This window comes from Condylura cristata, unplaced genomic scaffold, assembly GCF_000260355.1.
Source record: "Condylura cristata isolate star-nosed mole 26May11 unplaced genomic scaffold, ConCri1.0 scaffold00022, whole genome shotgun sequence".
NCBI lineage: Eukaryota > Metazoa > Chordata > Mammalia > Eulipotyphla > Talpidae > Condylura > Condylura cristata.
The window spans coordinates 28,027,777-28,040,238 of record NW_004567123.1 but is presented as its reverse complement, the minus strand read 5'-3'; the positions used below and the strand labels follow the sequence as shown (position 1 = coordinate 28,040,238).

The 12,462-nt window shown below is 58.6% G+C and overlaps 1 protein-coding gene across 1 annotated transcript; it reads right to left on the bottom strand.

Moving 5' to 3' along the window:
* Positions 1-4,204: 4,204 nt before the first annotated feature.
* Positions 4,205-12,222, bottom strand: WISP2 (WNT1 inducible signaling pathway protein 2). Its single transcript, XM_004687405.2, has 4 exons — positions 12,163-12,222; positions 9,711-9,927; positions 6,357-6,611; positions 4,205-5,064 (listed from the first exon to the last, which is right to left on the bottom strand). Exons 1-4 carry the CDS (start codon positions 12,220-12,222, stop codon positions 4,844-4,846), a joined length of 753 nt encoding a protein of 250 aa, XP_004687462.1. The 3' UTR covers positions 4,205-4,843.
* Positions 12,223-12,462: the final 240 nt, after the last annotated feature.

Genomic DNA, 12,462 nt, shown 5'->3' with positions numbered 1-12,462 from the left:
ATTTATTTGTGCATACAGAGCTGGGGTACAGGCCAGAGATGCAAGGGGTGAGAGGATTCACCAGAGACAGAGTGGGGAGCAGAACAGGCAGATGTGTTGAGATACACAGCAGCAGGCGGGCCAGGAGGCTTCTAAGAAGCAGGCAAGTTTCTCCAGCCCTGCTACCACCTGGATGCAGAAAGACCCAAGTCCAAAAGCTGTCCTCCAGCCAGCAGCACCTGCCTTGGAATACCATGTGAGTAAAAAATAAGTTTCTATTTTGTTGAGCCATGGAAATTTGGGGAGTGCTCATTATAGTAGCTACCATTGCCATAATTGATAAACTTACTTTCTAGGGCTGTTGTGAGATTAAAGTAGATAACGTGTGTATTAGATTCCTAAACTGGACTTTGCCTGTTGTCTCAGACTTTCAGGGAAAGCCCCCAAATGAGGACACAGGTGCTAACATTACCCCCACCTTTCCAGAAAGCCACAAGACATTCTTAGAAATGTCACAAAAACGTCATTTCAAACTGTCTTTCTTTGACACCCCCACCCCCCAGCTTATATAAGCAGAAGACTAGAATTTGAAAATGAATTTCTGAAACAGGGAGACTGACACACCTTTTCTTCTGTGCTGTCTTGGAGGCAACAAGAAAGGTGTACCCCCCTGTCCTGACAGGTCCCACTGGTAGGGAGCTGGGGTTTGTGCTACAAGGGGTACATGCTATTTCTTTTTCATCAAGTCAGCCGGCAGACCCACCTGTTTGAGCAGGGAGACAGTGATTAGGGAGATCACACACCACCTGGTTTGCAAAGATGCGCGAGCTTCCCATGAGCCGTCTGGCCAGTACCCCACCCAACGGGGGTGAACTTTTTGCTTTGCTGGAGACAGGACTGTGGCCGCAAGACTGTGAAGTACACTACTGATGACAGTCTATGATAGGTCAAGGAGACCACTGTGGGGCCCCTGAATTATCCACTCGTGTGGCCCGGAATGCTGGTCTTTGGACACTGGCTGCACAGGAGAAATCCATCTTCCCAAGACAACTTGAAACACCTGTGGGCCACATGGGGTCATGCACTGAGTAGCCGCAAGAGGGCAGCAGCACACTATGGTTTTCTCCTGAACGGCATCTTAATCCCCCACAAATTTTAATGAGATGGAGGCTTTTCTGGGCAGCTCCTCAGCTTTGGTGAATCTGGGCCTGGGAACAAGACAGTTGTATTTTGAACTTGTTGCCAGGCGATACTGATCCTTCTATGACCCCACTTTGAGAACTATTGACCTGCTCAGTTTTATAGGACTCCTCTCGTCCACCCTGTAAAGAGTGAGCGTGAAGCCACAAGAGCAGGAGAAAGTTGTGACGTCACCTGGACAGAGCTGGTGGTGGCCCTGGCCATAGAGGGCCGGTAGAGACACAGGGCCCTTCTAAGAGGTCCTACGCACCAACACTCTCTTCTGCCTAGAACTGAACTCTTCTCTGCTCAGACCTGGACCCCTGAGTCCAGCCACACCACCCCCGGGTGACCACTGACTCCTGGAACTCAAAGCATCCTCTCTGCCACTTCTAGGGGCTCCCCTGCTCTCTGTTTCTGTCAAAGACCCCACCTTTCTCCCCTTCTCCATCAGAAAGCCCAGGGCTGTGCTTGGGGTCCTAATTCTGCTATTCACGTGCACCCTTCCGGCCAGACCTCACAAGCGGTATTCTCTGCTGTGTTCCTCTTGCCCAACCCACAACACGCCTGCAAGGATCTCAGTCCCTGCAGCCCATGGCCAAGCGTGTGGACTTGGGCACAGGACTCTGATGTGAATCTGGGCTCTGCTGACTTTGAACTGCGTGAACATGGGCAGTTTCTTTAATGTCTCTGCCCCTCTGTTTCTTCACCTGCAAAATGGACATAATTATACTTCCAAGGTATTTGCTAGAGCAACGTGCATAATCACAGGGAAGATGCTTGGAATAGGTTCTGGTCTGTGGTTTGAACAATAAATGCCAGTGCTTGTGTTCTGCTATTTATGCAGTCAGCCTGTCCTGCCCACCTGTTGTGCACAAAGATCTCTGCTCTCCTGGGAGATGGTCCCACCCAGGAGGAAGCACAGGCCATGACCCAGGGATTCCACTCCCGGGGAGGTGGCCGACAGCAATGCTTACCCAAGTCCAGGGGCCACGCACCGCATTGTCCAGAGTAGCCCCAAACCGAGAGCTACCGACAGGCCTGGCAAGAACGGGGTGCATCCCCACAGTGGGCCAGTCCCTCCCTGGAATACTACGCAGCAACAGGAAAGAGTGTGCTGTTGTTACCTGCAGCCACGTGATGCCAAGTTACAAGCACGGTGGGAAACAGCCAGGCTAGGTACCCCAAGCTATGAGCAAAGTTGGGGGGAACCTGACTTTCATCCAGAGATCTTTGCTCCCCAACAGCACCTCCCTATCTTCGTAAAGACAGGGAAGCCAGACCTTGCCTTCAGATGAGATGAGAATAACAGTGTATATCTGAGCGGGCCGGAGGGGAGCTTACATCCCTCACCCCAGCCTGCCCGAGTGGCAGCCATGACTGAGCCTATGGGCTGGGCCTGCTCTGTCTACTTAAGAAGGCTGATCAAGATAATGGGGGCCAACTTTTAAAAAGGATTTATTTGTGCATACAGAACTGGGGTACAGGCCAGAGGTGCAGGGGCAGTGAGAGGATTCCCCAGAGACAGAGTGGGGAGCAGAACAGGCGGACCGGCGAAGTCCACTGCTGAGGGGAGCAGCGGGCGGGTCAGGAGAGGTCTGCCAGGCCATGTGGGTCACCTCCGGGGCAGGGATCGAACTCGCACTGAAGCGGCTGCAGCCAGCTTGCAGAGCTGTACTTTAACCCGCCGGCCTCCAGGGAGGGCCAGGAACCAAAATTTTTATTTAAGTGACATGATAGTCTCAGCAGCTCTCGTGCTGTCATGACGGGCATTTTAAGGAAAAGGAGACTGAGGCACAAAGAGTTGAACGCACCTGAGGTCAGGAGGGGGCGGTCAGCGGGGCCCAGGCTTCCTGGCCTGCCCATAGCAGCTCCGCAGCCAGCCCGGCCCAGGCCCCTTGCTGTTCTCATGCTCCCCCGGGGGTGGGGGTGCACCCCAGCCCTCTGCTGCTCCCAGGGGGACCCAGAACCCTCTGCTGCTCATGCCCCCGGGGGCTTTTATGCAGAGGGTGGCCTTGAGGGTGACAGAAATCCCTTGGCAGAGCAAACACACGTGGGGAGTGTCCTGCCAATTCTTGGTCCTCGAACCTGCGCTCACCGCTTTGCGGGTGACTTCACACTCTCTGCGGCCCTGTGTTCAGAGTTTACTGGCACAACCGGCACACGAGCCCTCAGCCCGTGAGAGCGGGGGCACAGCCAGCCTGGAGGGCCAGCTCCGCTCAGCCTGCCGGGACCCCAGCCCGGCGCCATTGCCAAGCTGGGGCCTCCTCTGTGGACCAGTCGGTGAAACCTCCTGGGAGTTAAGTGGCCAGTGCTGCCTGTGAGCCTCAAACTGGGGCTCCCGGGGGGCATGGTGCTGCGCCCAGTGTTGGGGACCCATTGGGACGCCATTCCGCCATTCGGAGGGGCGGCCCGGGGTCCCTGCTCCAGGTCCTCCCTGCCTTTGCTCTGCTTCGTGTCCCAGGAGTGTGCACCCCGGCTCCCTTGCCCTCCAGGTTTGAACAAATGGGAGTGGCGCAGGTTGGGGGGGTGCAGGTGGGGTGCTGTCCCTTCTCCACCCTCTCCACCAGCCAGGCAGCCTCCCTGCTGGCCCCAGCGGGCCCCCCCCAGTGTCGTGTGATCCCACCTTCTGCCACCTGTTCCCAGCCTCCTGGTGTTGTGGCTTCCGCCTCGCCCAGCCACACCTGATGGCTGGTGCCGAGCAAGAGGCGTCCATGGAGAGAATCCGCTGGGTGCTTCTGCTCACACCAAGTTCAAGGCATGAGCCTTGACCCCAGCTGCAGTGCTGGACTAGGAGGCCGGTGGCCTCAGGGGGCGGAGGAGACCTCTCTGGGGGGGGGAGGGGTTTACCTTGGCAGAGATGCTTACTGGCTTGCACACCTATCAGGGCTCCTTAGACCTGAGTTGGTTGAATAGAAATCCTTGTGTACGTACAAAGGTGTTGACTCGTTTCCTGCTTGGATCCTGATGAAAACAACTTTAGTTCAAAGAAAAAATACAGGCAGAACTCAGAGGAGGATATAAAATTTATAGAGCGGGGCTTTGTGTGTGTGTGTGTGTGTTTACAATAAATCAGGAGACATCAAACAGAGTTCCAGGTGGGACCTGTTTTCCTCAGAGACGGCATCCTTCTTGCTCTCTCTTTTCTCTGGCCAACAACGCTGTGGGGCCTGAGCCCACTGGGTGCGGACTCAGTGGCCGGCGGGGCTGCAGGTGTGTCCAGAGGGCCATCCTTACGCACTCAGCCCCTGCGGCCTGACCTGGGTGCGGAGGGCGCTCTCGGCCGCGGCGAGCACCGGACCCGCGCGGAGACGAGTGTCCAGGTACATTACGTCTCAGCAGGAAAAGAAGCAGGAAATTCCAAATATCTGTGTACCCCTCTTCACCACACCCCAGCAAAATAGCCACGGCAGCCAGCACCTGCCTCAGCCTAATGATTAAGGGGGAGATGGTTGCCCCACTTTCTAGACAGCTTGCCTGCGTGATGAGAAGTGCGTGTGTAGGCCGGGAACAGAGCAGAAGACCCTGGAAACAGGGCCAGCCCCAGGTTGAGCTGGTTCACCTGCACCTCCGCTGTGTCACCCCGGGCCGGTGAACATTCTAGAACTCCGAGAGCTGCTGGTGGGTCCTGCTGGATCGTGGCTGCAGACACGGTTGCCTGCTGGAGACGGTGGGCACCCTGGCTCTAAAAGGCGCTGTTCGGGGGGCCATGGCCCCTGGTGGGGGGACAGGGCCCCCCCAGGCACAGACGGTGCTGCCTCTCTAGGCGGCAGAAGCGGTTCTGGTTGGACACCCGGGTAGCCACACCCAGCCCGCAGGAGGTGGAGCAGGGGCCCCAGGCCGTGCTCCACTCGGGACAGGGGATGCCAGGGGCTGGGGGCGCCATGACGCCAGAAAACTGGGGTCCTGCAGGAGGGGAGGGAGACAAAGGGATGAGCGCTACGAGGTCAGAACTGGGCAGCCCACTCACCCCACCCGCCAGCTGTGTGATCCTCGTCTGTGGCTTAACCTTCCGGGCCTCCATTTCTTCCTGGGTGAATTTCCTGTAGCTAAAGGACTGAATGAAATAACGGAGCTGCCTAGAGCTTGTAAGCTCCCCACAGACGCCGGCTCTCGGGCCACTGTGATGGTGTTGACGTGCCGGTCCCGGTCCACAGCGAGCTCCTGGTTCGCGGTGACAGCGCACCTTGCAGGAAGGAGCCAGCGTGCGGGGGCTGATTCCGGGGCCACGCCTGGGCCAAGCCTCGGGGCCCCATCTGGCCTCCTCGCTTGGGCAAGCCTGGTTCTTGTCTTCTCAGATCCTGGCGCTCTGGCTTCTGGTCTTTTATAACAGCGTCTCCAGGGGACAGTGCTGCCCCCGGGGGACATTTAGGGCCGTGTCTGGGACATTTTTGGTGATCACAGCCAGAGGTGGGGCTGCTTGAATCTAGCAGCACCCAACTGTCGGGGGGACACCCCACCCTGGCAGGGGCCGCGGGTGGGAAACCCCGTGTGTCAAGCTCGTGGCAGGCACGGATGGGCACATGGCAGCCTGAAATCAAATTGCATAAATGGGGTCCTGGCCGCTGGGAGCTGCCGGCCGCTCTGTCTTTAAGCAGATGAGCCCTGGGGCCTAGTATGGCCACTCCAGTGAGGCCCATGTGCAGCCTGTTTGCACGCTTTATGGTGTCAAAGTCATGGAATGATGACGATGATGATGATAACAGTAATCCCCAGTGGCATGACAATACAAAAACCGCTAAAACCGAAATGTTTATGGAGAACTGTTTTTCCTTCCTCTCGGCCCCTCCCCAAGCCCACAGCTCAGAGACCACCCCCTTGCCCAGTACAGTTTTGACTCCCTTTTTTTGATCACCTCAATACTACTGTGTGATACTTAGATTATATAAGTATATTGTGAATATGTATCAACAGATTATGTTAGTGCGCACCACACCAGTGTGCCTCTGTCTCATACCTTTGCTGTGAAGTGTGGGATTTTGGTTCTAACGTGCTACTAAATCCCTGTCATCCTTGCACCACTGTTTCCTGCTTGGCCACTTCTGCAGAGGGTGGCGCTCTCCCCTCCCCTCCCCTGCCTGTCTCTTCTGCCAGCTTGCGCCAGAAGAAACCCTGGCTTTGATGTGTCCAGGGAGCCTTGCCGGCCCCCTCCCCGGGCCTCCCTGGCCCTCCCAGCCTGGGCCAGCCCCCACACTCACCTTGGGCCGGGAGGGGCTGGGCCCCCAGGCCCTGCCCCTGGTCACACACCCACTCAAGGCAGCACTTGCCAGGGACCTCAACCCTCCTGGGGTACGGGCAGTCCCAGCTGGGCAGCCGGACGTCCTCGCTGCACAGGGGCACGCACGTGAGCCCACCGTCCTCACAGCGGCAGCAAATCCTGCAGTGGGGCTGGAAGGTCTCCCCGTCCCGGTACACACGGCCATTCAGCTCACAGCTCCCATCATCCTCTCCCCCTGCGGAGGGGAACCAGACCCCCATCGGTGACCCTGGGCTTTCCCCCTTGGCCACATCCTTCAGGGGCCCTCTCTGCAAGGCTGGCGCAGGTCCCGCAGGGAGCTGGCGCCCCAGAGAACCCCAGCTCCCCACATGAAGCCTCCCCACTGCCAGCCGCCTGGCGCCTCCAGGGAGGCAGACCTCAGCCTCCTGGCTCGGGGCGTGCAGAACACTGCCTGGCTTGAGCCCCTTTGCCAACTATGGACCTTGGCCAAGTGATTCCGCTTCTTGCCTCAGTTTCCCTCCTGCAGCACAGGTTATGATGGTCTTTATTTCACTGGGGTATATGGAGCATTATATGCCACGGGCCGACTTGAAGGAGCCCTTCAGTAGACGCTAGCTGTGCCATCGTCCTCAGGTAGTTCTTAGAGATCAATAATAGATACTCGTGTACACACACGGAGATTTCACTGTCCATCTGCTGTACTGTGGGCCTCACTGTCAGGTCGGGGCCTGCTTGCCAGCTGTGGGACCTCGGGCAAGTTACTTAACGTCTCTGAGCTGCACTACCAATAGCAGTGATGACAAGTCATCTGTGCCTGCAGGGACATGAGGTGACAGGCACGTGACATGAGCACGTGCTCAGGAAACACCCCTAGTGAAGCCCCCGGGATACAGGCTCTCTCCCTGGCAGCTGCCGGGCCAGCTCAGATGCTGGACAGGCACACACCAGCCCAGGCAGTTCAACCAGCCTGGGCCCGGGCTCATCAGCAAGCAGGTTTGCCCAGGTCTTCCAGGGAAAACCTCACGAGGCCCCGCAGAAGTCAGGCGCTGGGACTTTGAAATCTCCCCAGGGCCTGCTGCTAGTTGTGGGGCCCTGGGCCACCTCCGGCAGCCTCTGAGCCTCAGCCCCCTGCCTGAGGGTGGCCGGAGGAGTCCATGAGCTGCTGAAACGGAAGGGTTTTGCCCCAAGCCTGGCACGCAGAGATTCTCAGCCAGTGGCGTGGGCTCGAGGACAGGACCGAGTCAGTTCTCTCTCTTGTTCTCCCAGGCCAGTCCTTAGGCTCCAAATCCCCGCCCTTTGGGCCCTGTGGCTGTGGTTTCTTAGAAACCACAGGGCAGCTGCTTCCTGGTCCCCACCCAACCTGGCCAAGCCCTGTCTCCCAGCCTGACTCCTGCCATCCTGGCCTCCTGGTCACAGGGATGACCTGGAAAGCAGCGGGCACCTTGAGGAACGTCAGCCCGAGGGTGAGCATTTTGGTTGGGTCTTCTGGTGCCTCTGGGGCGCTTCAGCTCATGGCTGGTGGGGGTGGGGTGGGAGCGGGTCAAGAGGCCTGGACAGGTGCTTCCCACCCCGGAATCCGCGTACCCACCAGTGCACGGTCTCAAACATCAAAGGCACCTCGAGGCTCACTCGCCCTGGGAGTTCCTCTGTGCCTCGTGGACACACAGAGGTGCCTAACCCCTACTCCTTCGGGGCCTCTCCAGGGTGCCCTTTCCAGCAAATTCTCCCAATAACTTCAGAGCACTATCTTGTCATCTGGTAACTCTAAGTCTCCCTTGGAGAATCCCCTCTGAGAAGAATAGGGTTATTTAAAAAATACTCTTTGTCTTTAGCCACTTGCAAACTGTGACCGTGGGCAGGCGATTTAATGTCTCTGAGCCCCGGTTTCTCCCCAGCAAGATGGGTCATATGGGCCCTCCTGGTGACTAAGGGAGAAGCGGAATAAGCCTGAGAAGGGCTTGTCCACACACGGCTCCTGCCAAGGCTCCCGGGATGATCGTTCTTTCATTCATTCAACAAGCAGGTACTGGGAACTGCTCTGTGCCAGGCACTGTCCTGGGCACCTGCACTAGCGGTGAGGCTGGCACTTGGCAGTGCAAATGTCCACGTTTGCCTTGGGCTTCATGGGACAGGCTGACGCGGTGACAGCCTTGGAAGCTGAATGCCACTTATCCGCTGCTTTGCTTCATCGATTTTAATTAGCTGCCCTCTATAGTTTTTATAACCAATCGCCCTTTTTCCTGATGGGACTGGCCTGATCAAATGAAGCAGTGAACAATGTTGCGAACTTTTTGCCTGTCGGTTTTGCTTTCTTTTTCACTCGCTGTCAGTGACCCAGGTCCCCCACTTTTTAATTTTAGAAGTGTGACATGCGCTTACACAAAGGCAGAAATTGCTTTACAAGGCTGCTCTGGCTTTTGTTAAAGTCCCTCACCTTTTTCTTTTTCTCTAGCTAGAGCTGTGGTCCTCAGTAGGGGTGATTTTGCTCCCCAAGGGACATTTGGCAACGTGCACAGACAGACGGTCACAACTGTCGGCAACCTCAGGGGTCGGCAGAAGCCAGGGGTGCAGTGAAGGTGGGATACTCAGCTGGGGCAGCCCTTGCCCCCCCAAACCCCGTGCTCCAGACACAGGTGGGCCCATCGCTCCCTGGACCAAGGTTGGAAACCCTGTCCTAAAGCCACCTCCTGGGAGGGTGGAGAAGGCAGTGACACCCTCGAGGGTGTGAGCACACAGGCGTCCCGGAGGCGGCCGAGAAGCTGAGGACTCCCGGGGGGAGCAAGACGGGGCCTGCTTGCCCGGCCCCAAGCCGAGTGCCATTCTGCATGGCAGTTAACATCACCAGACCTCAGCTGCTCATCTACTCAGCGGGCTGGAAGGATTCCCACCTTGAGTCATTTCAGGACGTGACGTATGTAGCCTGTTGCTACGTACGACACATTATGCCCTAAATGGGAACTTACAACTTTTATTTCCCAGGAGTGCTGTGAGGGTCCTGGAAGGAGGTGCTGACTTTTGGTTTGAAGAATCTAGGGGGGCTCCCCAAGGGGCGTATGCGAACTTGACTTTGCCACTGGGCTATGACTTGGGCAGCAGGAGTAGGCGGCTGCCCAGGTAGTGGGCGTGGCTGCCCAGGTAGTGGGCGTGGTGGGAGAAGGGCCCAGCAGGGAGCCGGGCGTGGGCCTGGGGAACCCTGGAACCCAGATTTGCCTGGAAGCGGAGGTGTCCCAGGGGGGAGTGTGAAGCAGGTGGCACGAGGAGACTTCGCTTTGACTCAGACCCCCTGGCTTGGACCTCCCCAGCACACCCTCCATCAGCCCGCAAACCTGCTTACAGAGACACACGGCGCCCCGGCCACCAGGGCCTGCCCCGGGCTGGCAGACCAGGCCCTGACTGCGGTCGCAGACGTGGAGATGGTCGCAGGGCTCCCCCAGCCTCCGCGCACACACCTGGCAGCAGCTGCAGCCGTCCAGCACCAGGGGCACCCCCGGTGGGCATCGGGGGGGCGGCCAGGGGCAGGTACATGGCACCGGGCACAGCTGGGCACACACCTGCAGGGGGGAGACCTCGGTCAGCCGTGGGCTTTGAGGTAGGCCCCAGGGGTCTCACTCTGGCCCCTTCTGCTAGGCTGGGCTGTGTGGCACCAGAGTCACACACACTGGCCCTGACCCCGGCTGGGCCATAGCACACGCTGGGCACGAGCAGGACTCCGTCTTGAGTTCCAGGCTTAACTCTGCCTCTAATTAGCCGAACCTCAGCTCTCGGGCTCTCTCGACCCGGTTTCCTCCTGTGTAAAAGGGGAGCAATAGCAGTGTCTAACTTTGGGACCCTCCTGGGGAGTCCCTGAAGAAGGCTGCGCTAAGCCCCTGGCAGGTGGTCCGGTGTGCGGTGGGTGCTTCACACCTGGGCACCCTCTGAGGCTTCTCTGCCCCAGGCAAGCTGGGAGAACTGACCTGCAGTTCTATGCCGGGAGCCACCCTGGCAGATACCGACTGGCATGTCCCACGGACACATGTGTGCCTAGCGTGTCTGGTTTAACACCTGTGTGAGGGCCAGCCTGTGCTCATTTTAAAGCTGAGGAAACCGAAGCTCAAAGCAGAGTCAGGACGTGGCCAGTGAGAAGACAGGCTGGCATCGGGGGCAGTGGGAGGCTTAGAGCCAGGATCAGAACCAGCGTCACCGAACTCACGGCCAGGCCTGTCCTCTACAAGCTCTGATGCCAGCTTAGCCTCTGCCTCAACTTACCCATTTGCTCAAGAGGGATAAGGACAAGTTGGGGAGGGTGTTTCAGGAGAGCTAAGAAAAATGGGCCCTCTCGAGTCTCCCTCTGTCTCCCTCATCACACACGGGGCAGCCCCAGATCCTTGGTCACCAGGGGCAAGGGCCTGGGCCTCGGCTGAAGCTGCAGCCCTGCCGCTGGTTCGCTGTGTGACTCTCACGTGTCACTTAACTGCCCCACAGGGAGGAAGCGGCTGGCTCCTCGATAAAGTGGGGGGGGGGGGACCAACCTACCTTGGAACCGTGACAGTGACTAAATGAGGTCCCAGACGCTGGACGTGACTGCTTGTTTCTGCCTGTCCTGTCCGTAGTCCGGTGCCCAGGAGGCTGTGGCTTTGCTGTTCTGATGACTAAGCCTGGGCCCGTGCAGGATGCTGCCTGGCTCCCGGGGCCGGGGAGAACGCAGGGGGCAGTGAGTCTGGGGCAGCCGCATGTCGGTCTTTTGTTTCATCCTGGGCTCATGGCCCCCTGGGCATCATGTGCTGGCCACCATCCCCGCTGGGAGAACAAGCAGCAGGACTGGCATGCCCGCTGGGCTTCAGCCCTCCCGGACCCGCCGGTGAGGGAAGCTCCTGGTGGCGGGGGGGGGGGGGCGTGAAAGGGAGGCCACGGATGTGGCGGGACAAGCCCACGGCCCAGAACTCAATTCGCCGACAATGGCAGTGCCCAGCGCCCATGGTCTTGGCCTCGGCGGAGGGCGGAGGCACCGATGGAATTCCCTGCCCTCCCTGCAGGTCTATGCTAGGCTCCACCTCTCTATTGCGCTGAAGCTTCATTGCTGTGTGGCTTTGGCAAATTGTGTACCCTCTCTGAGCCTTGCTTGACTGAAAGGGGGTGATGATTTCTCCTAGGGTTATTGGACACATTAGGCCAGGCAAATGTTCCACAAGCCCTATGGAAATGCAGCACCGGGGGGCTCAGTCTCTCTCGGGGTGCTCCCTGTCCCTGTGGCCAGCATGGCAGTCCACTCATCCCGGAGGGCCCAGCGGGCTTAGTGCTGTTGAAATCTCTGAACTGGCTCATAGTTAGGCAAAGTGGGCCAGGCCTGGAGTCTCCCCAGTTACAATGAGGAGCCTGGTACGAAAGCTGAGACTGGGCAGCCCAGCCCTGCGCTTGCTCACCCAGCGGGGGTGGGGGGCAGGGCCCAGGGGCTCTGAGGCCAGCATGAAGCCACTTCTGCTTTGCTGGGGCGGGGGCTGTGGGGTTGGTAGTCGTCCTTCAGTCCTTCTGGACTGCTCAGGTCCTGTGCTAAGTAAGCGCTGCCGGCCAATTATCGCAAACCATTTCACATGGGCCCCTGAGCCCAGGAAGCTGGCAGGCTCACAGCGGAGGGAAACTTGCCCGAGGTCACACGCAGAGATGGCCAGGCTGGCGGGGCCTCAGGGAGGGGACGCGTCTGCCCGATGTGGGGCCTGCAAGCATTCGCCCGGGGGTCCTCGGCAGTGACTTCACCTCCCCCCACATACCGGAGGAGTCAGCCGTCTTTTTGGGGCCCGGGGCCCCCTTACCTTTGAGAGGAGGCAGAAGAAGGAGAAGGCCAGGAGGTGGGTCTGTGGTGTCCCCCTCATGTCACCGTGCCCGCCAGGAGCCAGCTTTGGGTCTGGGAGGCGGGACCTGTAGGTCTTCATATTCCAGCACGGCTGTGAGGTCGCTCCCAGGCAACCCAAACACACACACACACACACACGCACACATACATGCGCACGTGTGCACACACACCTTTGCGTTCCTGCTTCTCCGTCCATCCTCACGCTCATACCTGAAAGTCAGATGATGGTGGCCCCCAGGGGTGCCTGCAGGGCAGAGTG